Source organism: Acanthopagrus latus, chromosome 10, assembly GCF_904848185.1.
Source record: "Acanthopagrus latus isolate v.2019 chromosome 10, fAcaLat1.1, whole genome shotgun sequence".
Classification (NCBI taxonomy): Eukaryota; Metazoa; Chordata; class Actinopteri; order Spariformes; family Sparidae; genus Acanthopagrus; species Acanthopagrus latus.
Genome location: NC_051048.1, coordinates 5,916,041 through 5,941,521, shown reverse-complemented (window position 1 = coordinate 5,941,521; position 25,481 = coordinate 5,916,041). Strand labels below are relative to the sequence as shown.

Here is a 25,481-nt window from a genome sequence, read left to right as displayed (position 1 = left end):
GTATTTTTTTTAACTTTTTTATTTTAAAATCTAATTAAAAATGATCTCTTCAAATTACATCTGGTTTGTTTTTTCATTCTAAAATGTCTTTGACTTCGTGAATCCACCAGATCTGTGACACAGCATTGTGGCCAGGACATGTCAGGGCTTAGCACACATCAGTGCAGTGAGCAGTTCAGGGCAGTAGGGGAGGAAAGAAGGGGGATGGGCACATTTTATGAAACGAAACTAAAGCAGGAAAAGTTTTCATAGCACATCACAGTGGCAGAGAGAAACTTATCTACAGAGCAAAGAGGGAGACCACACGGTAAGAACATGTTGCTCTTGGTCTTTTTAATACTAATTAACAGAGCGGATTATGAGCTTTAAAAGTCAGTGTGTTAAAAAAAAGTTCACGCTTCAAGATCTTAACCCTAAGCTTTTCCTCCTTTATGGTTTTTAGAGCCGGAAGAGGAAAAGGCCCAGATAGCTAACACGCTAAATAAAAGACTGAGTCACCAACATCTGTTTTTTTTAATCACCCATCCGTTTAGAAAGGGCAGCACAATCTATCTCAGTCTATTGTTTTGATCAGAATACACAGAACAAACATCCTTGGGGAACCACAGTCAGAACAGGCAGTTTCATGTCATCAGTATTTGTTTCCGAGAGAATCTAAAGAAAAGATATGCTGTGGCGAAACTGACAGAGGTGTCTGAACTCCGCCACACTAGATGAATAAAAAGCCTGTATGTCAAATACATGTAAGATGAGCTTTTATACATTTTCTTTTCTAAATTGGAAGTGGTCAACTCTGTGGTATTCAATTTATAGCCATTCTGTATATAATAAAGAAAGTCTTTGCATGTGAGACCGGAAATGCTAGCTGGTGGCCCGAGGGCTTAACGCGTCCCTTTAACAACCTCACACTGGATCTTTGCTCATATAGTTTGTAGGTAAATTAGCCCATACATTAGTTATGTCTGTCAATAAGCACAAAAAATGGAAGCCCTGCACAGTCAATGGTTCAAACATATCATTTCCTCCATTTACCAGTGATAGTGAGTTCAATTTGATCTGGTTCCTTAAGATCATGAGTCATTTATGTCCAAATCACAAAACGATAAAAAAGTGGAGGAAAAAAAAACCTACGGGAAAAATATAAACAAAAACTATATACATCTACAGGGAATGACAAATGTGAACTATATGGAAAATAAACAAATGTCTCCTCGGGTGGAAATGAAACTGAAATGTGCTTTTTTAAAGCTTTTTTAAGCTAAAGTCCCCAATTAAATAAGATGTTAAAAACTCAAGGCGTATATAGCCTTTTACCATTTATTTAGAATTGTATCATTAAGCCTAACCCTGCAACCCATCGTCCAGAAAAGGACAACAATTTTACATTACAGTACTTCATATAATCATTAGCAGCAAAAATGTGTATTTTCTCATTGGCTTAACAGATGGGGTGGAGCCATGTGTAGTTTCTGGGCTGTCTTCCTCAAAAGTGTCAGTGTGTAGTATGTTGATAAAAGAATTCTGCGGAGGCAAGGCTGGGTGGAATGATAGAGCAGTCTTTATTGAGACACACTTCCGTTAGCTGAGTGTCCGAGCAGAGTGTGGCCCCACATCTGATGTTCTCCAATCTAGGGCAAAGTAATGCCAAACGTTTTTGCCCTCTTGCCCTATCAGAACTCCTACGCCTTCGATCTTAGGAATTCTACCAAATGCCACCCCCCTCTTTCTCTTCCTGTGCGAGGGTTTTTAGAGTCCCTTTCCAGCACACACCCACTTCTCCTAATTGGTCACTTTGGTAAATTATCCAATGGACTAAAAGAGGAGTTGACCTGTTTCCCTCGTAAACTCATCTGACTTGGATGCATTCAACTTCATGTCTTGTCCCCAGATGACCCAAGTGGGTTTCCTGCTCTTCTACGGGAACATAAACATTTAAGCATCTCCCACCATTTGGCATGGGGGTCAACCTCAGGTTTAGTGCTTTATCATGGCCTGCCGCCTGCTAAACTTTAGCACTCACAGAGTTACCACTCTGACCCCTGGAGCTGTGAACCCCCTCTATCTGCATTCTTAACTCACATGAGGAGAAACAATTAGTAACCCAGGATGTGTAGGAAACACACAGATACTACACATGGTTTAGACTTAACTCTCCCTTAACAACACGATCCCTCCAATCAGACACACTGTCCATCTTTCCTCATCACTCACTTGTCTTGAGCTCATCTTATGACATGTTTTCAGCAGCTCTGACCTTTGTCCGTTGCTCTGCCGAATGTCCTAACTGCTGCTTTATTCTTTCAAGGACATCATTGTGCGTGCATCAAAAATAGAGTAACAAACAAAAGAAAACCTGCAGGCGTCCGACTATTTGTAAGGCATGTAACACTTGCACAAATAAGGACGGCCCTTACAGGTGATTTTTTTCAAGAATAAGCACCATTTTCCCTCAACTAGAATGAAATGGGCCAGCAAAGATATCTCAATAGGGGCCTGACGTCTGCAGTGTATCAGGGACAGATTCAGAGTCCAACCTGGGTGCCATTCCCTACTTGTAGCCTTCCCAAAAGGCTGTCTTCAAGTTGTGATTGGCTGGGAGGGGAACGCCCCAGGCTGCTTCCACTCGTTAATTAGTCAGGGAGTCAGTCTCCCGACCCAACGCACAGGTGATCTGAATCCACTGCAATTAGTCGAGGGGGACTTTGACACTCAGCCCAAAGCAAAAGAAGATAGCAAGTCTTAAACAATGGAACTGCTGCAGCGAACGTTTATGTTCATCCTCGATTAATCTGTTAAATAATCCAAAACTGTGTTGATATTCCACCAGTCTCTACACTACAGTCCAATTATCCAAAAATCAGTTTGTCCAGCTGCTGATGCCTATCTCAGCATAACTGAATGGAATTTATCTTGGCGAGCCCCCCCAACACAGACAAGGGAACCTTTAATTAAATACATTAAAAGTAAAATTTAAGTTTTGAGCAGATAAGAAAAAAAACACATCTGATAAATATATAATTACAATATGCAGGTATGGACAGAACATTAAGTCCAAGTCTAACAGTACACTTTTTTCACACTCAAACATATAAGAGATGAACACACAGTGTGAGCAACACCATGACGCTGTAGATTTGCGCCATCCTGACCGGTAGCAGTAGTTTTGAAGCAAGATGTGCTGTCAAATTTAATTATTATGAGCATCAGCCCCTTAATGGAAAGTGCATGAGCGCATATAATAAAGCCATCGCCATTGTATCCAAACATAACAGAGTGAAATATCTAATCTAATCTAATCTAATCTAATCTAAGTAACAGTAAAAGGATGCAAAAAGAACAATTGACTTAAAATGTTACTCAAGTACGTAAATGTAGCCTGTTACTACCCACGTCTGCCTACATATGTTACAGTATGATGCACTTTTTAAAGAGCTGAGACTATAAAGCAACTAGTGCAGCGGACCCTGAATGGACTCAGGACTGCCGCACTCAATGTACAGCAACACGTGTTGTAATGTGTTTTATACAGGCAAGACAGGCCAGACATGAGAAACTACAGTTACCACGGCAACTGGGCCAAGATGACGACTTGCACACCGAAGGGTAAGAGGGTTGAAGAGAATTACGACGCGTGGGGCTATGGTGGATATCAAGACGGTCATGAGGACCTGTGTCTGGATGACTACAACTCTGACTACACTGGTGGGTTTTGCACACACATGCCTGATTATGCATGATGTTCTCTCCTCTTACTGCCACAAACGCATTTACTGTTTAATTTTCAAATAAAGGTTTAAATTCTTCCAAAAAGGGATGAGATTAAAATCACTTCTTCAACAATGTTTCAAACAGACTACAAGTCAGACAGACGTCTTCGATATTGCCACTGCGGCTGGTCCAACATGACGACTTACCATGGCCTGAGAGTTCACCAGGGGAAACGGGGATGCACTCCCAAGGGTGTGGAGGTTAAAGAGCATGACCAGCATTATTATGGGAGGGGGAATGGTGGATATCAATACAATCAGAAGGACCAGTATCTGGACGACTACAGCTTTGACTACAGTGGTGAGTTTTGCATACATAAAGCCAGATTACATGTCATGTTCTTTCCTCTTATTGCCAACAAACAACTTAAGTATTCAGTTTTATTTTCGCCTAAAGGTTAAAATATTCCAGAAATGGACATGATTTAAATCACCTCTTCAACTATGTTTTAAACAGACTATCCAGACAGACGCCGTCGGGTGTGCCACTGCGGCTGGACCAAAGTGACGACTTACCATGGCCTGAGAACCCACCAGGGGAAGATGGGATGCACGCCAATGGGAAGACGGATCCCAGAGAGCGAGCAGGCCTACTGGAAGACTCAGTGGGAAATGAGGCAAAGAACTAATCAGCCGGCTGTGTGGGTTGAAGAGCGTGACCAGCATTACAGTAAGTGGCATGTTGAATTACGATACGACCAAAACGACTGGCCGAATGACAACAACTTTAACAAGTCTGATGGATTTTGCACACACAGCACGTTCACTCCTCTTATTGCCACAAACAAAAAGAAATACAATAGGAAATTCAGTCATCTACTCAGCCCCCTGCAGATAGAGGGTCAGGTTTCAGATTCCAAATTGACTTGAAAAACATTATCTACACCCTTTTATGCTGGCTATATAAAATAGTGGACCGAGCCACTATGACATCACCAATAGGTGTCTGAAACTGAAGCTCAAAGTGGTGTGGACCAGCCATCGCCATCTTGGCAGTGCCTGACTCCACCTAACTCTGATTTCAAATGGGCAAGGAGGAGGAGCGTGCATGGAGCTGAAGCCAGCCTAGTTAGTTAAACAAGCCCACCAAACTTAGCTTAGCTGAGGCTAACAAGCTGTATTCGTTCACACATAAAGATTAGCGCTTTTCACCTCATGTTACTCACATAAATTGGACCCAAACTAAACTATAATGATTTACTCGCTTTTGGAACCAGCCTCAAGTGGCCATTCGAGGAACTGCAGGTTTTGGAACTTCCATATCTGCTTCATGTCTCAACCATTAAAGTTACTGCTTCATTACATTGGACAAGCAGAATTAACTCGTTCTTTTTGGTTGTTTTTGAATGTGAATGCTGCAACACTGTTTTTCTGTGAAGCCCCCTAAAAGTTTAGTGAACTCTAAAACTTCACCTGTGAGCAGATAATTGAATTTTCATTTTGGAGTGAACTATTCCTTTAATATTATTAATATTGTTCACTAGTTTAATCTTCACCTCAAGATTAAAATCACCTCTTCAACTATGTTTCCAACAGATAACAATTCAGACAGACGCCCTCGCGTTTGCCACTGCGGCTGGTCCAAAGTGACGACTTACCAAGTCCTGAGAACGCACCAAGGGATTATGCGATGCACTCCGAGGGGAATTAGGATCCGAGAGAGCGAGCAGGACTACTGGAAGACTCAGTGGGAAATGGAGCAAGGGTATTATCAGCCGGCTAAGAGTATGAGGTCTGGCTTTTACATGAGGGAGATTTAGGGCAACCAGTCAAGTTTAGTTAGTCAGGCTCTGTCTCCAAGAGTTTGCAGCTGGATGCAAGGCGGTGAAAAGCAAGCTAGAGTCTGAGGACCACAGATCCAGGCATGGGGTATAGGGGTGGGGGAGGTGTGTTAGGCACTGGGGGTCAAGGGCATGGAAGGGTGGAGGGATTTATAGATCAAAAAGAGGATTTGTAGTTGATGCAGTATCTAATGGGGAGCCAGTGGAGTTCAACGAGGGCAAAGGTGGTGAGCTGTTGTAGGCGAAAACCCTTGCAGCTGAGTTTTGCACATACAGGAGCCTGTCCAGGACCCTACAGGGGATCCCGAACAGGACACCATAGCAGCAGTCGAGATGGGCGGTATTGATGAAATGGCCATGAGTTTCTGTCTTGGCTGGAGTCTTGAGATGTTTTTTAGATGGTAAAATTTGACTAGATTTGGTGATGATTTGATGTTGGTAGAGTCCAGGGTGACACCGAGGTTTCGGACCTCGAGGGAGGCAGAGATGGAGCGAGGAGGAGATTTACAGTCTTTCGGAGAAGCGCCTCGGGCACCAGAGCCATGAGCTCAGCCTGAAACAGCTGAGTTTGAGAAAATTGAATGACATCCAGGTCTTAACCAGGGCTGTAGGGATGAGATGGTGATGACAATTTTAGAAGAAGGATCAATTAATTTTCATTGTTTCAATTTATTTTGCTTTTTTCTTGAATAATCATTGAGACTATCTTTACTTTATTTGTTTACTATGGTATTGTATTATTATTGGTGGTTGTTATTAATATTATTATCATAATTAGTATAGTTATTGATACTACCTAGTTCACTAGTCGCCACCACAATATTTCAGTAGTACCCCTTTTTATCTAAAACTCATTCTGCCCCCACTTCCACTGCATAAATCACGATTTGGATAATAGTTAACAAGCATATTTAAAAATAAATCTATTATCTTGTATCTATTTCTTAATTCATTTGAATTATTCCTTATTTCACTCATAGTGGTGGCGATGATACAATAACAGTAATTGATCATTTTTTTCTTTTCATTGGAACCATTGTTTGTTGTGCAATTGTTGCTTCTATTCTAATTTAATTTCCTCTTTATTTTTTAATTTTATCTCTCCTTCAGTTTGATTTATGATCCTTTTGCCATTGTCATTATACTGTTATTGCTATTGTTGCTTTTATGCTTTATTGGTATAATATTGATAACATTTGTTTCACTGCTGCAAGCATTATTATTACCCCCTTATATTCATGCATTAGTTAACGTACATATTTAGTCATAAAAAAGAAAAATCTTATGTATTTTTGTATTTATCTTTCTATTCATTACTTATTATGTCTCTCTTCTTTACATTATCACATTTGTTCATTTCTTATATAAAAATATATATTGTTTCTTTCTATCTCAAAAAAATGTCAATACTCAAATAAAATTTGACAGTGGCACTACTCATCTTCCGTACTTTCATCTCATTAAGTTATTCATGAGCATTAAATATGTCGTCAGCTAAACAATCCTGTATGGCTATTATCCTGTTCTGATAGCCTATTTAACGTACTGTATTAAATATCAAGGGTATTGCATTATTCCTACTTTTTATAGTCTATACAAGGAAATGCCCTTTTTTACACAACACATTGTGACATCTTCCATCAGGAAGGTGCTGCCCAATAAGATCAAATTACTGCACCTTTGGAGTGATTACAGGAAGAGCTCAGGGATATTTTACCTGAAGTGAAACTGAAACAGTTCAGGGTGACGTGATAAAGGGAGTGAAGCAGAGACAGACCAAACAGAGGAGCACCGAGGTGAGGCAGGCAGCGGCAGGTAGGCTTCTGGAGATCTAAACTGACTTTAATGTTATTTTAAGATACTTTGTGATTTTGACTGCAATTATACGGCAACATAACAAAAACCAGGACACAGGTGAGATGATTTATTTCCCTAGTGAAAGAGGAGATAATATCAAAAAGAAAAAGTGTTTATGCCTTTGAAAGAAATTATTTCCGTTCTTCGAGAGTTTAAATGTTATTTGAGGTCAGTTGATTATCTTAACAAATATTTTATCAAAAAGAGCATTGTCAGCAGTTTTACCTATAGTGTAGTATGATATGTATGAGTGACAGTACAAACAAATCATCCTGCATGTAGTTCCTGACTGACAGGATACTTTGGTTAACCTCAGGTTTCAGGGCGTGTGTTAAATATAGTGTGTGTGTGTGTGTGTGTGTGTGTGTGTGTGTGTGTGTGTGTGTGTGTGTGTGTGTGTGTGTGTGTGTGTGTGTGTGTGTGTGTGTGTGTGTGTGTGAAGCAACAGGTCGCTCTTTATCTGCCGTCAGATGGAGAAAAAAAAATTCCTCTCGTGAAAAGTATATTCATAACTCGTTCTACTGCACATGTGAGTTCATGTCAACTCTTGTCCAAACAGTCTGAGTCAGAGTGTCATTAAAATCATTGAGTGTATCGACAGTTCAACGTGCAAACACAGACAGTACAGAGACGTTCATCCTAAAAAGAACATTCAGTCATTATCTACTCATCCACATGCTGATGTGAAAGTCGAGTGAAGCCGGTACACTAAACATCTCTGGAGCTTCACAGTAGAAACAGTGTTGCAGCTTGATCCAGGGGACTTGTTTTAAAATGTAATAAAACAACAGAAAAAAATGGCTTCATACAGCTCATCTGGCAAAATCTCAAACTGATTTAACAAAACTGTTACCTACAAATTCAACACACATCCAGCTCATGCACACACTGTGTGTAAATAACATTTCGTCAGATCAGTTTGGGACCTCAGGGCTTCATGAGACGTGGATCACATGTATCTGTATGGAGCTATTTTTTTTAACTTCATCTACTTCATAATGTTTGATTTTATCTCATCTTATCTTACAATTTATCAGTTAAAGTTGACTGATATAATTTCCTTCCTTTTTAAGTTTCCATTATGTGTGTTAAAATTTGCAGCAGGAAGTAGTCGATACTGTAACATTGACTCAGCACCACCAGAGGGCGACCGATCACTGACTAATATGAGTCCTGCACGTCCATGTTGCTAACAGATCAGTCAGTTGTCATAAATGACCACAGATATTAAGGTGAAACTATGAATTAAAGAATAAAATAACAGCAAATGGGCATTGACAGCTTTTAAATGTTAAAATTGGGTTTAATTTCCTTTTTGGGTTTAATTTCATTTTTCATTTTTCTTTTTCCCCCTGCAGGCGTCCGACTATTTGTAAGGCATGTAACACTTGCACAAATAAGGACGGCCCTGACAGGTGATTTTTTTCAAGAATAAGCACCATTTTCCCTCAACTATAATGAAACGGTGCAGCAAAGATATCTCAATAGGGGCCTGACGTCTGCAGTGCATCAGGGACAGATTCAGAGTCCAACCTGGGTGCCATTCCCTACCTGTAGCCTTCCAAAAAGGCTGTCTTCAAGTTGTGATTGGCTGGGAGGGGAACGCCCCAGGCTGCTTCCACTCGTTAATTAGTCAGGGAGTCAGTCTCCCGACCCAACGCACAGGTGATCTGAATCCACTGCAATTAGTCGAGGGGGACTTTGACACTCAGCCCAAAGCAAAAGAAGATAGCAAGTCTTAAACAATGGAACTGCTGCAGCGAACGTTTATGTTCATCCTCGATTAATCTGTTAAATAATCCAAAACTGTGTTGATATTCCACCAGTCTCTACACTACAGTCCAATTATCCAAAAATCAGTTTGTCCAGCTGCCGATGCCTATCTCAGCATAACTGAATAGAATTTACCTTGGCGAGCCCCCCCCAGCACAGACAAGGGAACCTTTAATTAAATACATTAAAAGTAAAATTTAAGTTTTGAGCAGATAAGAAAAAAAAACATCTGATAAATATATAAATACAATATGCAGGTATGGACAGAACATTAAGTCCAGTACACAGTACACTTTTTTCACACTCAAACATAAGAGATGAACACACAATGTGAGCAACACCATGACGCCGTAGAGCTGTGCCATCCTGACCAGTAGCAGTAGTTTTGAAGCAAGATGTGCTGTCAGTTTTAATTATTATGAGCACCAGCCCCTTAACGGAAAGTGCATGAGCGCATATAATAAAGCCATCGCCATTGTATCCGAACGTAACAGAGTGAAATATCTAATCTAATCTAATCTAATCTAATCTAATCTAATATCTAAGTAACAGTAAAAGGATGCAAAAAGAACAACTGACTTAAAAGGTTACTCAAGTACGTAAACGTAGCCTGTTACTACCCACCTCTGCCTACATATGTTACAGTATGATGCACTTTTTAAAGAGCTGAGACTATAAAGCAACTAGTGCAGTGGACCCTGAATGGACTCAGGACTGCCGCACTCAATGTACAGCAACACGTGTTGTAATGTGTTTTATACAGGCAAGACAGGCCAGACATGAGAAACTACAGTTACCACGGCAACTGGGCCAAGATGACGATTTGCACACCGAAGGGTAAGAGGGTTGAAGAGAATTACGACGCGTGGGGCTATGGTGGATATCAAGACGGTCAAGAGGACCTGTGTCTGGATGACTACAACTCTGACTACACTGGTGGGTTTTGCACACATATGCCTGATTATGCATGATGTTCTCTCCTCTTACTGCCACAAACAAGTTTACTGTTTCTTTTAATTTTCAAATAACGATTTAAATTCTTCCAAAGAGGGATGACTCAACATGACCAGCATTATTATGGGAGGGGGAATGGTGGATATCAATACTACAGCTTTGACTACTTTGGTGAGTTTTGCACACATAAAGCCAGATTACATGTCATGTTCTTTCCTCTTATTGCCAACAAACAACTTAAGTATTCAGTTTCATTTTTGCCTAAAGGTTAAAATCTTCCAGAAATGGACATGATTTAAATCACTTCTTCAACTATGTTTTAAACAGACTATCCAGACAGACGCCGTCGGGTGTGCCACTGCGGCTGGACCAAAGAGACGACTTACCATGGCCTGAGAATCCACCAGGGGAGGATGGGATGCACGCCAAAGGGAAGACGGATCCCAGAGAGCGAGCAGGCCTACTGGAAGAGTCAGTGGGAAATGAGGCAAAGAACTAATCAGCCGGCTGTGTGGGTTGAAGAGCGTGACCAGCATTACAGTAAGTGGCATGTTGAATTATGACACGATCAAAACGACTGGCCGAATGACAACAACTTTAACAAGTCTGATGGATTTTGCACACACAGCACGTTCACTCCTCTTATTGCCACAAACAAAAAGAAATACAATAGGAAATTCAGTCATCTACTCAGCCCCCTGCAGATAGAGGGTCAGGTTTCAGATTCCAAATTTACTTGAAAAACATTATCTACACCCTGTTAAAAAGCCAAAATCTTCACTGTAGCCGCTGAGCAAAAAGTATATGTTACGCACCTCTGTTACGCAGTGGATACATAAACTCAACTGATTGTTGAGGGTGTAAATAAAGTCTATTCAAATCTATTCAGGATCTCTTAGAGAGACTTGGATTACACATGCTGACTATATAAAATAGTGGACCGAGCCACTATGACATCACCAACAGGTGTCTGAAGGGCCAAACTGAAGCTCAAAGTGGCACGGACCAGCCATCGCCATCTTGGCACTGCCTGACTCCACCTAACTCTGATTTCAAATGGGCAAGGAGGAGGAGCGTGCATGGAGCTGAAGCCAGCCTAGTTAGTTAAACAAGCCCACCAAACTTAGCTTAGCTGAGGCTAACAAGCTGTATTCGTTCACACACAAAGATTAGCGCTTTTCACCTCATGTTACTCACATAAATTGGACCCAAACTAAACTATAATGATTTACTCGCTTTTGGAACCAGCCTCAAGTGGCCATTCGAGGAACTGCAGGTTTTGGAACTTCCACATCTGCTTTATGTCTCAGCCATTAAAGTTACTGCTTCATTACATTGGACAAGCAGAATTAACTTGTTCTTTTTGGTTGTTTTTGAATGTGAATGCTGCAACACTGTTTTTCTGTGAAGCCCCCTAAAAGTTTAGTGAACTCTAAAACTTCACCTGTGAGCAGATAATTGAATTTTCATTTTGGGGTGAACTATTCCTTTAACATTATTAATATTGTTCACTAGTTTAATCTTCACCTCAAGATTAAAATCACCTCTTCAACTATGTTTCCAACAGATAACAATTTAGACAGACTTCCTCGCGTTTGCCACTGCGGCTGGTCCAAAGTGACGACTTACCATGGCCTGAGAACCCACCAGGGGAGGATGGAATGCACTCCGAAGGGAAGACGGATCCCAGAGAGCGAGCAGGCCTACTGGAAGAGGCAGTGGGAAATGAAGCAAGGGCATTATCAGCCGGCTGAGAGTATGAGGCCTGGCTTTTACATGAGGGAGACTTAGGGCAACCAGTCAAGTTTAGTTAGTCAGGCTCTGTCTCCAAGAGTTTGCAGCTGGATGCAAGGGGGTGAAAAGCAAGCTAGAGTCTGAGGACCACAGATCCAGGCATGGGGTATAGGGATATAGGGGTGGGGGAGGTGTGTTAGGCACTGGGGGTCAAGGGCATGGAAGGGTGGAGGGATTTATAGATCAAAAAGAGGATTTGTAGTTGATGCAGTATCTAATGGGGAGCCAGTGGAGTTCAACGAGGGCAAAGGTGGTGAGCTGTTGTAGGCGAAAACCCTTGCAGCTGAGTTTTGCACATACAGGAGCCTGTCCGGGACCCTACAGGGGATCCCAGGACACCATAGCGGCAGTCGAGATGGGCGGTATTTATTAAATGGCCATGAGTTTCTGTCTTGGCAGGAGTCTTGAGATGTTTTTTCAATGGTAAAATTTGACTAGATTTGGTGATGATTTGATGTGGGTAGAGTCCAGGGTGACACCGAGGTTTCGGACCTCAAGGGAGGCAGAGATGGAGCGAGGAGGAGATTTAAAGTCTTTCAGAGAAGCGCCTCGGGCACCAGAGCCATGAGCTCAGTTTGACACAGCTGAGTTTGAGAAAATTGAATGACATCCAGGTCTTAACCAGGGCTGTAGGGATGAGATGGTGATGACGATATTAGAAGAAGGATCAATTAATTTTCATTGTTTCAATTTATTTTGCTTCTTTCTTGAATAATCATTGAGACTATCTTTACTTTATTTGTTTACTATGATAGTGTATTATTATTGGTGGTTGTTATTAATATTATTATCATAATTAGTATAGTTATTGATACTACCTAGTTCACTAGTCGCCACCACAATAAAACAATAGTATCCCTCTTTATTTAAAACTCATTCTGCCCCCACTTCCACTGCAAAAATCACAATTTCGATAATAGTTAACAAGCATATTTAAAAATAAATCTATTATCTTGTATCTATTTCTTAATTCATTTTAATTATTCCTTATTTCACTCATAGTGGTGGCGATGATACAAGAGCAGTAGTAATTGATCTTTTTTTTTTCTTTTCATTGGAACCATTGTTTGTTGTGCAATTGTTGCTTCTATTTTAATTTTCCCTCTTTATTTTTTAATTTTCTCTCTCCTTCAGTTTGACTTATGATCCTTTCGCCATTATCATTACTGTTATTGCTATTGTTGCTTTTATGCTTTATTGGTATAATATTGATAACGTTTGTTTCACTGCTGCAAGCATTATTATTACCCCCTTATATTCATGCATTAGTTAACGTACATATTTAGTCATAAAAAAAGAAAAATCTTATGTGTTTTTGTATTTATCTTTCTTTTCATTACTTATTACGTCTCTCTTCTTTACATTATCACATTTGTTCATTTATTATATAAAAATATATATTGTTTCTTTCTATCTCAAAAAAATGTCAATACTCAAATAAAATTTGACAGTGGCACTACTCATCTTCCGTACTTTCATCTCTCTTTCATCATAAGTTATTCATGGGCATTAAATATGTCGTCAGCTAAACAATCCTGTATGGCTATTATCCTGTTCTGATAGCTTATTTAACATACTGTATTAAATATCAAGGGTACTGCATTATTCCTACTTTTTATAGTCTAGACAAGGAAATGCCCTTTTTTACACAGCACATTGTAACATCTTCCATCAGGAAGGTGTTGCCCAATAAGATCAAATTACTGCACGTTTGGAATGATTACAGGAAGAGCTCAGGGATATTTTATGTGAAATGAAACTGAAACAGTTCAGGGTGATGTGATAAAGGGAGTGAAGCAGAGACAGACCAAACAGAGGAGCACCGAGGTGAGGCAGGCAGCGGCAGGTAGGCTTCTGGAGATCTAAACTGACTTTAATGTTATTTTAAGACACTTTGTGATTTTGACTGCAATTATACGGCAACATAACAAAAACCAGGACACAGGTGAGATGATTTATTTCCCTAGTGAAAGAGGAGATGATATCAAAAAAAAAAGTGTTTATGCCTTTGAAAGAAATTATTTCCGTTCTTCGAGAGTTTAAATGTTATTTGAGGTCAGTTGATTATCTTAACAAATATTTTATCAAAAAGAGCATTGTCAGCAGTGTTACCTATAGTGTAGTATGATATGTATGAGTGACAGTACAAACAAATCATCCTGCATGTAGTTCCTGACTGAGAGGCTACTTTGGTTAACCTCAGGTTTCAGGGCGTGTGCTAAATACAGTGTGTGTGTGTGTGTGTGTGTGTGTGTGTGTGTGTGTGTGTGTGTGTGAAGCAACAGGTCGCTCTTTATCTGCCGTCAGATGGAAAAAAAAAAGTTTCCTCTCGTGAAAAGTATATTCATAACTCGTTCTACGGCACATGTGAGTTCATGTCAACTCTTGTCCAAACAGTCTGAGTCAGAGTGTCATTAAAATCACTGAGTGTATCGACAGTTCAACGTGCAAACACAGACAGTACAGAGACGTTCATCCTAAAAAGAACATTCAGTCATTATCTACTCATCCACATGCTGATGTGAAAGTCGAGTGAAGCTGGTACACAAAACATCTCTGGAGCTTCACAGTAAAAACAGTGTTGCAGCTTGATCCAGGGGACTTGTTTTAAAATGTGATTAAACAACAGAAAAAAAATGGCTCCATACAGCTCATCTGGCAAAATCTCAAAGTGATTTAACAAAACTGTTACCTACAAATTCAACACACATCCAGCTCATGCACACACTGTGTGTAAATAACATTTCGTCAGATCAGTTTGGGAGCTCAGGGCTTCATGAGACGTGGATCACATGTATGGAGCTATTTTTTTTTTTAAACTTCATCTACTTCATAATGTTTGATCTCATCTTATCTTACAATTTATCAGTTAAAGTTGACTGATATAATTTCCTTCCTTCTTAAGTTTCCATTATGTGTTAATTTGCAGCAGGAAGTAGTCGATACTGTAACATTGACTCAGCACCACCAGAGGGCAACCAATCACTGACTAATATGAGTCCTGCACGTCCATGTTGCAAACAGATCAGTCAGTTGTCATAAATGACCACAGATATTAAGGTCAAACTATGACTTAAAGAATAAAATAGCAGCAAATGGGCATTGACAGCTTTTGAATTTTAAAATTGGGTTTAATTTCCTTTTTCATTTCCTTTCCTGGAGATTAAACCTTGAAACAGGTTTTCCGAAGGGGTCAGATCAAAGTAAGTTTTAATAGTGTTATTTCTAAGGATGAATAGTTATCAGCTCATAAAGTGATCAAGTGGGAATAGGGAAAGCAACTTATGACGATGCACCGTTACCTCTAAGCCTGTTGTGGAAACTGATGCAGATAATTTCTTTCCAAGGCAAAAACTCAGATTTCATGCTTTAATCAACCAACACACAATCCTGAATCCTGAACATATTGACAAGCAATTGTTGACTCTACAGCTGTGGAGTAAGTGCTTTCCTAGCATATTGCTAAAATGGATAAAAATGTAAATCTAACCCCTTGCAGATAATCAACACGTCAAACATGAGCTTCCAGGTTTGCCACTGCGGCTGGTCCAAAGTCACAACCTACCATGGCCTGAGAACTCACCAGGGGAAGATGGGGTGCACGCCGAAGGGGATGAGGATCCCTGAGAGTGAACAGTTCAGATCTGGTTACTTTCCCAGACTGACCTACGTGGAACCTACAATCAAAGTAGACAAGCCTCTGATTGAACGCTTCACCCCTCAAGTCAAACCTCGTGAGTATTCCACAACTGAGTATTCTTCTTGTTCCACAGACAGGATGAAGTGCACTTGAAGAGCAGTTTGGTCCAAACTTAGTAATGCACATATTTCCTTTTTGTTGTAGTGCTATCTACCCATCTAGATTGTTTTTCAAAAATACATTTGAAAAACTCAAGAACAATGTCTCTTTCTAGGAATCATGACTCGGGTATATGAAATAATCCTCGGCCCTCTTTGTGGGCATATAGAAGCTCATTCAGCTAGGTGACTGAGCTAGCTAACAACACAGCTCGGCCGACATCATTAATGTAAACATCCTGAGCTGTCGAGAGCCTGAGATTCTTTACCACGAGTGGTAGCAGTGTCCTTCTGCTCTGTGATATGGAAAGAAAGTCGTTAAATAGTTCCTAAACTATTTAAGGTAGCTGACATCACAGCTCAGCCAAGCAAGATGCTATTAATACCTACATGTGTAGATACACGCTACCTTCCTGCACAGTGACATGAACAGAAACAAGTTCCTGACTAACATCGCAAACAACAAAGTCTGGATTATCTTTAAAGAAATGTTTCAAATGAACTTTGAAAAACGGGGCACCTGTCGTTCAGGAGGCAGAAAAGTTCATCCACTAATCAGTCATTCGGATCTTTGGCTCCCCCGTCTGCATGTCAAAATATCTTTGAGCAAGATACTGAAATCAAATTGCTCCTGATTAGAAGTTGGCACCTTGCATAGCTGCTTAAGGCACAACCTCAAGACGCTTTGAGTCGTCAGTAGACTGGAGAAGTCCATTTACCATTTACTTTGGTACCATTGTATTCAAAAGAAGTCAGACATCCCTAAAGCCGATATTTCCAAAGCTCAGCAACTCACGTTAAAACAATTTAGAAGGCGAAATAGCGCTACAGGTAAGAGGTAAATAAGTGTTTGTGATTTGGAGGCGCCTTGTCCCTTTAAGAAGAATCTCGTCAGTAGTTTCACTCCAGTTTTGATGTCAACTCGATTTAACTGCCCAGCACAATGAACACCGGATCATTTTGCACCATTCTACAAAACTACTGATTATTATTCGGTTCTCAGTGGGTTTGCAGCTTCAAAAGATGTCAGATACTTGATATAAAGGATGTTTCCTTTCTTATTTTCAGACGGTGACAGAAATATATGGAGAGATATTTTAGAAGAGACTCTTCAAAAGGACAGCGCAACAATTCACAGCACACCCATCAAGACGCAGGTATTTATAAGCAAAAATAAGAGTTGATATTGTTTTAACATGACAGTGACAGTGGGGGACTTCTTGTTGTGTTGTCCATTGTATAGATATCATTATTATAGAGTTATAGGATCATACAGTGCAAAAATGAAAATGTTGAGTATTGCATGATGGGAAAGCCTGACTGCTGTCCACAACAAAAAACAACCACAAGCTTCCTGATTTGCCCTAGAAATCCTGAACTCAGAGGTACAGAGCGGCAGATTAAAACACAAGATTTATTATTAAGTGAGTAGGTTTTGTTACTTACTGATCTAGTGGACAGAATGACAGCTTCAAACCATCTCGAGTCCTGGTGGTAAGAGGGACCACATATTAACAGGGTGCCAGACTTTCCTTTTCCTTACGGCAGATACTCGTTTGAGCTAAGTTCTCGCTCAACTCTATTTGTTTTTAACTTGTAATTGACATGTAAATATTGAGTGACTGGGACAAGATGACAAAGCTTTGTTGAGTAAAACTCATAGAATCTTTTCCTCCCTTTTTCTCTCACAGCCTTTCCTGATGTCACTGACACAAACATTCACAAGCCCAGCAAGTCCTGCAGTGACAGAGACATACGATTCATGTAAGCTCTTTATAATTCATAACAGGACCAGAACAGAATAATAACGAAGAGGAAACAATTTGAGGCAGCTTTGTCTGACAGTGACCAATCTTCTCTCTTTACAGTGTTTCAAACTCCGCAGCACTCTTATCCAACCGCCACCAATATTTGCCGAGCCCTTGATTTCAACACTGGGCCTCAGCAGATACAACAGGTACTGGACTTATTCAAATGTTCTGCTGGAGAGCAAATCTAGTTTTTATCCTGAAATTCTCTTCTTTAAAGCTCCAATTTGTGAGAAAGTTGATTGTTGAGTCTTATTCTGAGTTCATGAAATTCTGAAGCTTTGAATTGCGTTGCATCACAAAGCATTGGAATCCAACCAGTTGGGAATGCCAAAGTCCAACTCACTGCTTTCATCCTTTAGGTACAGCATGTCTGGAATATCCCAGCAACCACAGCTCGGGATACACTATTCCAAATACAGGAGAAAGAGAGGGAGGCTCAAAGACAACTCAAGGTACTCAACTTCTCATAATAGGGATAAATGTTTTAATCTAAAACTGCCTTTGCCATGAAATTTGGTGCAGAACCCGAATAGTTGGGTCAGCTCCAGCACTTCTGTGACCATGAGAAGCAGAGGTTTGTCATTTCTGAAAGTTAAAAAAGTAAATTAGCCTCCATACCCCTTGTGAAAATGAATATAAACGTCATAAGAGCCCTAAATCCAAAATGGCTACCATTAACTGAGGTACAAACAGTCTTTTAAATGGTTTATTCTACAATGCTGTACAGCTTGTGGTTTCAGGGACCTTTTGGGTCTGGGAATTTCTAATAGCCGTCGTTTTGGTAATGCCACTGACTAAGTCAGAAATGATCCTGGCCCTATCGACTCTGAGACTCAGAGCTCATATTACCCTTAACAACTCTGTAAGGACACTCCCACACGGAGTTTAAAAGCCTGCAACTCCCCCCCAGTTAGAACTGTAGAAGCCTCCTGGATGAGAGATGAAACGTATTCAAGAAACTGAAACAAGTCCAGTTGCCTACATACAGAACACACAACCTGGATGACTGAGAACCTTCATCAACATCTAATACCCAAATGTTAGCATAAACTAAGCATGTTAGCTTTGCTGTTGATAACTAATTTCCCTATCTGCCGTCTTGCATAGCTGCTGGCGCTGCCCGTGCCTTACTGCCGACACTCATTTGAGCTAAGTTCTTGCTCAGCTCTGTGTATTTGTAACTTGCAAGTGACGTGTAAATATTGAGTGATTGGGACAACATGGCAAAGCTTTGTTGAGTAAACCTGTAAAAACGTGTCCTCCCCTTTTCTCTCACAGCCTCTCCTGACCCTTGGTAGCCCAGCAAGTCCTGCAGTGAGGGAGACAAACGATTCATGTAAGCTTTTTATAATTCATAACAGGACCAGAACGGAAAAATAACAAGAGGAAACAATTTGAGGCAGCTTTGTCTGACAGTGACCAATCCTCTCTCTCTACAGTGTTTCAAACTCCGCAACACTTTTATCCAACCGCCACCAATGTTCGCCGAGCCCTTGATTTCAACACTGGGCCTCAGCAGATACAACAGGTACTGGACTTATTTAAATGTTCTGCTGGAGAGCAAATCCAGTTTTTATCCTGAAATTCTCTTTTTTAAAGCTCCAATTTGTGAGAAAGTTGATTGTTGAGTCTTATTCTGAGTTCATGAAATTCTGAAGCTTTGAATTTGTAGGTCCGGTGGGCCACCATCTCAAAGCATCAGAGTCTGGCCAGTTGGGAAACCCAAAGTCCAACTCACACTTACTGCTTTCATCCTTCAGGAAGGACAACTCTGGAATACCCCAACAACCACAGCTCAGGATACACTACTCCAAGTAAAGGAGGAAGAGAAGAAGAAAGAGAGGGAGGCTCAAAAACAACTCAAGGTACTCAACTTCATAATAGGGATAAATGTTTTTATTTAAAACTACCAAGTGTTAGCATGAACTAAGCATGTTAGCTTTGCTGTTAATTACTACCTTCTCTATCCGCAGTCTCACATAGCTGCTGCTGCTGCCTGTGCATTGACTTGTGTGCTTATCGATATTAATCAATGATTTTTGTCTTCATTCAAGGCAAGGCAAGACAGCATAAGGGCTGATTTACAGCAGAAAATCCAGTGGAGAGAACAAAAGAAGACTGAAGTCAGATCATCTGTAACAGCCAGCACAGTAAGCTGCAGCAGATTCTCAAGTTTTTGATTCTGGTTTTGATGAAAGCTTTCTTTAAAATACTCACTTTCCATTACTCCTTTCAGGACAGCTTGGATGCTGAATGGCAGGAGATCAACAATGTGTTCTCAGAGGTGATGAGAGTCGTGGAGGATGCTTGGAAGAAAGCCCTTCGACCTCTGGAGGAGAGGTACAAATGTGTTTCCTGGGGAGGTTACTGGGGTAACGATGGAAGGTTTTACTTCCTGTGCTAGGATAACAAAGTATCATAATAAGTGACCTACTGGTGGAACTTTCAGGCCTTTAGAAGTTTGAGCTAAGTTGGCTAAGCAGTAATCATAGTGTTAAACTTTGGTTCTGGACAAAAAACAGAACGTGCCAGAAGGTATCATGAGGGACAGGAATAAGGTGGATGAAACAGTTTTTTTATCCGCTCACCCTCATGCCGATGGAAAGCATTTCTGGTGAAGTGAAACACCGTTGTAGCATTCTCCCAAACAACTGAAGAAGATGCGGTTTTAAAAAAAAACAACTGACAAAAAAAAAAAAAAAACCTTATTGGCTTCATTAAGCTCTTCCAGCGTATTCCAAGTCTCTTGAAGCCCAGTGATCCAAAACTGATTTGTAAAGACGTTATTTAAATGCTGGATGTGCAGTTAAGCTACGGTGATAACACAGTTAGTGGCCATCACTGCAGAAATGTACTGTATGCAGTAATGCTATGTTATTTTGTTTTGTTGTGTTATGTTATGTTAATGCTATGTATTTTTAGGAGACAGAGAGTAGAGAGAGAAGCAGAAGATCTGTTCCAGACACTGCAAAATGAAATCGACAAGCTCAGAGAGACCATTGATGAGCTGGACCTAAACCCAGACTTGCAGGTGAGCTGAGAAAAGCAACTGATTATTAGAATGGACTTAGCTACAATGCCAATTTTCAGCAAGATCTGATGATGTTAACTGTCTAGGAAACCCTGTAACCTGGTGCATTTATAGAGATGTTATTGTAAAAGAGAATTTAATTGAAACAAATGGTTCCGTATCCGATCCCAGCACAAACTCATGTACTCGCTGATACAGTATCAGAACAGCCTGATTAAAGATCTGCATTCATTTTCACTTCATTCAAATAATTTCACTCTGACGCACTCCCACACAGGTTTCTCCTCTAAAGGGGGTGGATGAATCCCGAGATTGGAGCAAAGTAACCGTCGATGGTTCGTTCTCCCCCGGTACTCTGAGAAGCACAACATCAAACATGATGGAGCAGATTCAGCAGAAACTGGAAAAACTCTCTTCTGTTGGTGAGTTCTTCTCAAGTTTGTCAGGTTTTGTATTTGATATAAAGCCAAGTGTTCTAATATAATGTCACTCTTTTTTCCCCACAGAGCTCAAGAGGGTTGCTACATTTGCAGGTATGTCTCTCTCATGTCTAAAAATGTGACTTTTTTAACAGTAAAACATTGTGATGTTTCTAATTTTGATTCTTTAATAACAGTCTGTATTGTTGAGAAACTCCTAAAGCTGCAATATGTAAGAATGTCTTTGAAAACAATGCACAAAATGCCTAGAACTATCAACAGGATGTGAACAATTTTTAAGTTATGTCTATGTATTGTGTTGCAGATGTATCTACTGAAGTTAGCATGCTTACCAACTAGCCACAGCCCGTCCCTAGTACAAAGCCTCTGTGCTAGCAGTGTAAACACCGACCCAGTCCTTCGAGATCTCCAGTCTGGACTGCTAGCTGCAAGGCTAACTGAGCCAGCTATCTTACTGCATCTAGCATAGTCGGTAGCAGTTAGTGGTGATATGCTGCCCCCTATTTGTTCTGAGTATAATTTCATCAGGTTGTTTACATATTGCACCTTTAACGTAAGACATCACAAACCTAAGTAAAAATGTTTTGTTAATACGCCCACTTCACTAAGCTTAGAGGACTTTTGACAGCATCTAAGGGTCTGTTTGTTTCGTGCACCACGGTTCTGTTTTCCAATCGTTCTATTTATTTTCTGTTCAACTGCAGTGGATGTAAAGCTGGACCCAACCACTGCCCACAGTTACCTTGCTGTTTCTCCTGATGGGAAGAAAGTTCAAGATGGAGATCAAGACCAGAAAGTTCCGGCCGCTCCAGGGAGGTTTGACATGTTCGGTAGCGTCCTGGGGCTGAACAGGTTGACGTCTGGGAGGTCCTACTGGGAGGTGGAGGTCACCCGCAAGACCGGGTGGGACCTGGGTGTGGCAAGATGCGACGCAAACCGCAAGGGGATCCTCTCGCTCACCCCTGATAACGGTTACTGGGTTACTGTACATTATGAAAATAAAAAGTACGCAGCTCTGACAGCTCCACCGGTCAGCCTCTCGCTGACAGTGAAACCTCAGAAGGTGGGAGTGTTCGTGGATTACGATGAAGGTCTTGTGTCCTTCTACGATGTGACGGCTCAATCTCACATCTACTCGTTTACCCGGTGTTCGTTTGGGGGTGAGATTTCCCCATATTTCAGTCCACATCTACATCGAAATGGGAAAAACTCCGAGCCTCTCATCATCTCTGCTGTGAAAAATCAAAAGTAGTAACCTTTGGTGCAGCAAGGGGAGAGAAGTTGAAAACTTAACCAATGGGAAGCTTTTTGAATCCACAGAATGATTTAGCAACAGTAACAAAGGTTATTTGCATTTCATTTTTGCATTATTTTCTAAATCTATCTCTTTTTTTTTTAACATAAAATATGTGATTTTCCGCTGCTCCATTTCAAAAGAGAATATAAGATTGTTTTACCGAGCTGTTTACTGACGAGAGGAGAGCTCAGAGATTGCTTTCTAACTTTTTTGGATTAAAAAGATATATCTTCAGACATGTTAATCAGCCTGACTGCAGCTGCTATCTGCTGAGGACTGGAACCGCAGGGGGAAAAAAACAGTCTTTCAATGTTATTTAATTATTGCCTTGTCTTTAGAGTTTTATTGTCTTGTGTCTCGTGTTTTGTTATTTAATTGTCCATAAATGTTTGTCCATAAAGTTGTTGCACTGGTTTTCTGCAGTCTTATGTTCAGTCAGCTCTGTTATGCTTCAGCCTCATCGCTTAATTATTTCCGCAAAGATAATACATCTTGCCTGATCAACAAGATGTTTTACTGGTGTTATCATGCAGAATATGAAATCACATCATTGGTCAAATAACTGAGCTTTTATTAATGCCATATTTCACCCACTTTTTTTACAGTTTCAGAGGGTTCAGATGATGATGGGAAAATGTCTACAAGTTTCAACACAACTTGTATTATTATAGCTATGGAAATGATAATCATCTTTTCTTTTCTGGCCGTTTGGAGACTAAAATCAAATCCACCAATGCTGAAGCTTCAGACACTCAATTAGCCTCAGGAAGTCAATTGTATTGCCTCACTAATCAGCAAAACAGTTTTCAGCTGTGCTGCCATGGTTGCTCAGGGGTTTTCTACTGATCAGTTTGACTTTTAACATGAGAAACTTGGATTAGCTGAGACAATGTGCCATCAGAGTGATGACTGCTAAAAATTGCTTGTTTTTGTAAGCTTGAATAAAAACTGATGGTAGAGCTGTTTTGTGGTTGTGCGTGTCTTTACACCCGCCCTGGTTTGTCCTGACACTGTCCTTATCATGTCTGATTTGCTGCGTATGTGTTTTTCATGTATGAGCCCATCCCCACGGTTTCACACCTAAACACGTACACTTCCTCATTCAACAGAAATTGTTGAAGAACTGTCCAACTGTCCAACGCATCAGTAAAACCTGGAACCTGGTGTTTTGGTGTTTTTTTCTGTTACTGGGTTACTGTACATTATGAAAATAAAAAGTACGCAGCTCTGACAGCTCCACCGGTCAGCCTCTCGCTGACAGTGAAACCTCAGAAGGTGGGAGTGTTCGTGGATTACGATGAAGGTCTTGTGTCCTTCTACGATGTGACGGCTCAATCTCACATCTACTCGTTTACCCGGTGTTCGTTTGGGGGTGAGATTTCCCCATATTTCAGTCCACATCTACATCGAAATGGGAAAAACTCCGAGCCTCTCATCATCTCTGCTGTGAAAAATCAAAAGTAGTAACCTTTGGTGCAGCAAGGGGAGAGAAGTTGAAAACTTAACCAATGGGAAGCTTTTTGAATCCACAGAATGATTTAGCAACAGTAACAAAGGTTATTTGCATTTCATTTTTGCATTATTTTCTAAATCTATCTCTTTTTTTTTTAACATAAAATATGTGATTTTCCGCTGCTCCATTTCAAAAGAGAATATAAGATTGTTTTACCGAGCTGTTTACTGACGAGAGGAGAGCTCAGAGATTGCTTTCTAACTTTTTTGGATTAAAAAGATATATCTTCAGACATGTTAATCAGCCTGACTGCAGCTGCTATCTGCTGAGGACTGGAACCGCAGGGGGAAAAAAACAGTCTTTCAATGTTATTTAATTATTGCCTTGTCTTTAGAGTTTTATTGTCTTGTGTCTCGTGTTTTGTTATTTAATTGTCCATAAATGTTTGTCCATAAAGTTGTTGCACTGGTTTTCTGCAGTCTTATGTTCAGTCAGCTCTGTTATGCTTCAGCCTCATCGCTTAATTATTTCCGCAAAGATAATACATCTTGCCTGATCAACAAGATGTTTTACTGGTGTTATCATGCAGAATATGAAATCACATCATTGGTCAAATAACTGAGCTTTTATTAATGCCATATTTCACCCACTTTTTTTACAGTTTCAGAGGGTTCAGATGATGATGGGAAAATGTCTACAAGTTTCAACACAACTTGTATTATTATAGCTATGGAAATGATAATCATCTTTTCTTTTCTGGCCGTTTGGAGACTAAAATCAAATCCACCAATGCTGAAGCTTCAGACACTCAATTAGCCTCAGGAAGTCAATTGTATTGCCTCACTAATCAGCAAAACAGTTTTCAGCTGTGCTGCCATGGTTGCTCAGGGGTTTTCTACTGATCAGTTCGACTTTTAACATGAGAAACTTGGATTAGCTGAGACAATGTGCCATCAGAGTGATGACTGCTAAAAATTGCTTGTTTTTGTAAGCTTGAATAAAAACTGATGGTAGAGCTGTTTTGTGGTTGTGCGTGTCTTTACACCCGCCCTGGTTTGTCCTGACACTGTCCTTATCATGTCTGATTTGCTGCGTATGTGTTTTTCATGTATGAGCCCATCCCCACGGTTTCACACCTAAACACGTACACTTCCTCATTCAACAGAAATTGTTGAAGAACTGTCCAACTGTCCAACGCATCAGTAAAACCTGGAACCTGGTGTTTTGGTGTTTTTTTCTGTTGCGCTTACAGAGGTGCATTGAGAGACTGGGCAGAGCTGGCCACTCACTGGAGCAGCACACACACCTGCAGCAGGTTGGCAATCAGTGCCTGCAGGTGAGCCCTGTTCTCTGTGCTGCCTGCTGCCGGATGATTTCGTCTCACGATGTGGTATATGGCTCCGGCTACACCAATTAGCTTGAAGTCGACTAGCGTGTTTATAGAGCTCTCCTGTAAATCTAATGTGTTTCATGTGTTGCTTTGTGCTTGGACCCCTCACATCGTCACGTATTACTTCCCCTGTTAGGTAAATAAATGAACCTGAACTCTATTCCCTGCCTCCATGTCCGCCTCTGGGTTCACGCACCTTTAACCAAGTGTAACATAACCGCCATCTTCGAGGAAGAAATGTGGTCGGGAAAAACTCTTGAACGATCATGACCACTGAAACTTTTGGTGAAATCAAATCATAAGAAATCAATAGAGGAAATGTTCAATAGTGAAAG

The 25,481-nt window shown here is 40.5% G+C and overlaps 3 protein-coding genes and 1 long non-coding RNA gene across 5 annotated transcripts; 3 read left to right on the top strand and 1 right to left on the bottom strand.

The window, feature by feature from the left end:
* Window positions 1-202: 202 nt before the first annotated feature.
* On the top strand, window positions 203-6,988 carry LOC119027197. Its single transcript, XM_037112166.1, has 5 exons — window positions 203-307; window positions 3,530-3,702; window positions 3,853-4,068; window positions 4,225-4,437; window positions 5,304-6,988. Exons 2-5 carry the CDS (start codon window positions 3,546-3,548, stop codon window positions 5,525-5,527), a joined length of 810 nt encoding a protein of 269 aa, XP_036968061.1. The 5' UTR covers window positions 203-307; window positions 3,530-3,545; the 3' UTR covers window positions 5,528-6,988.
* Window positions 6,989-9,917: 2,929 nt separating this feature from the next.
* Window positions 9,918-13,366, top strand: LOC119027207. The gene is made up of 4 exons (XM_037112177.1): window positions 9,918-10,015; window positions 10,227-10,303; window positions 10,460-10,672; window positions 11,700-13,366. Exons 1-4 carry the CDS (start codon window positions 9,927-9,929, stop codon window positions 11,921-11,923), a joined length of 603 nt encoding a protein of 200 aa, XP_036968072.1. The 5' UTR covers window positions 9,918-9,926; the 3' UTR covers window positions 11,924-13,366.
* Window positions 13,367-13,730: 364 nt separating this feature from the next.
* Window positions 13,731-24,835, top strand: LOC119027174 (E3 ubiquitin-protein ligase TRIM21-like). 2 transcript variants are annotated; one of them, XM_037112125.1, is made up of 16 exons: window positions 13,731-13,772; window positions 15,426-15,660; window positions 16,793-16,881; window positions 17,416-17,488; window positions 17,593-17,681; window positions 17,895-17,987; window positions 18,814-18,871; window positions 18,975-19,063; window positions 19,296-19,400; window positions 19,590-19,685; window positions 19,772-19,875; window positions 20,458-20,566; window positions 20,844-20,988; window positions 21,073-21,099; window positions 21,711-21,995; window positions 23,505-24,835. In XM_037112125.1, the coding sequence occupies exons 2-16, from the start codon at window positions 15,444-15,446 to the stop codon at window positions 23,765-23,767; spliced, it is 1,842 nt and encodes a 613-aa protein (XP_036968020.1). In that variant the 5' UTR covers window positions 13,731-13,772; window positions 15,426-15,443; the 3' UTR covers window positions 23,768-24,835. The 2 variants fall into 2 exon arrangements, with proteins under 2 accessions (XP_036968020.1, XP_036968019.1); XM_037112124.1 differs by lacking the exons at window positions 13,731-13,772; window positions 23,505-24,835 and adding an exon at window positions 14,959-15,129 and having other exon boundaries at window positions 21,711-23,300.
* On the bottom strand, window positions 18,228-19,887 carry LOC119027216. Its single transcript, XR_005077317.1, has 3 exons — window positions 19,753-19,887; window positions 19,280-19,340; window positions 18,228-18,844 (listed from the first exon to the last, which is right to left on the bottom strand). It is a non-coding gene; the product is annotated as an uncharacterized LOC119027216 (long non-coding RNA).
* Window positions 24,836-25,481: the final 646 nt, after the last annotated feature.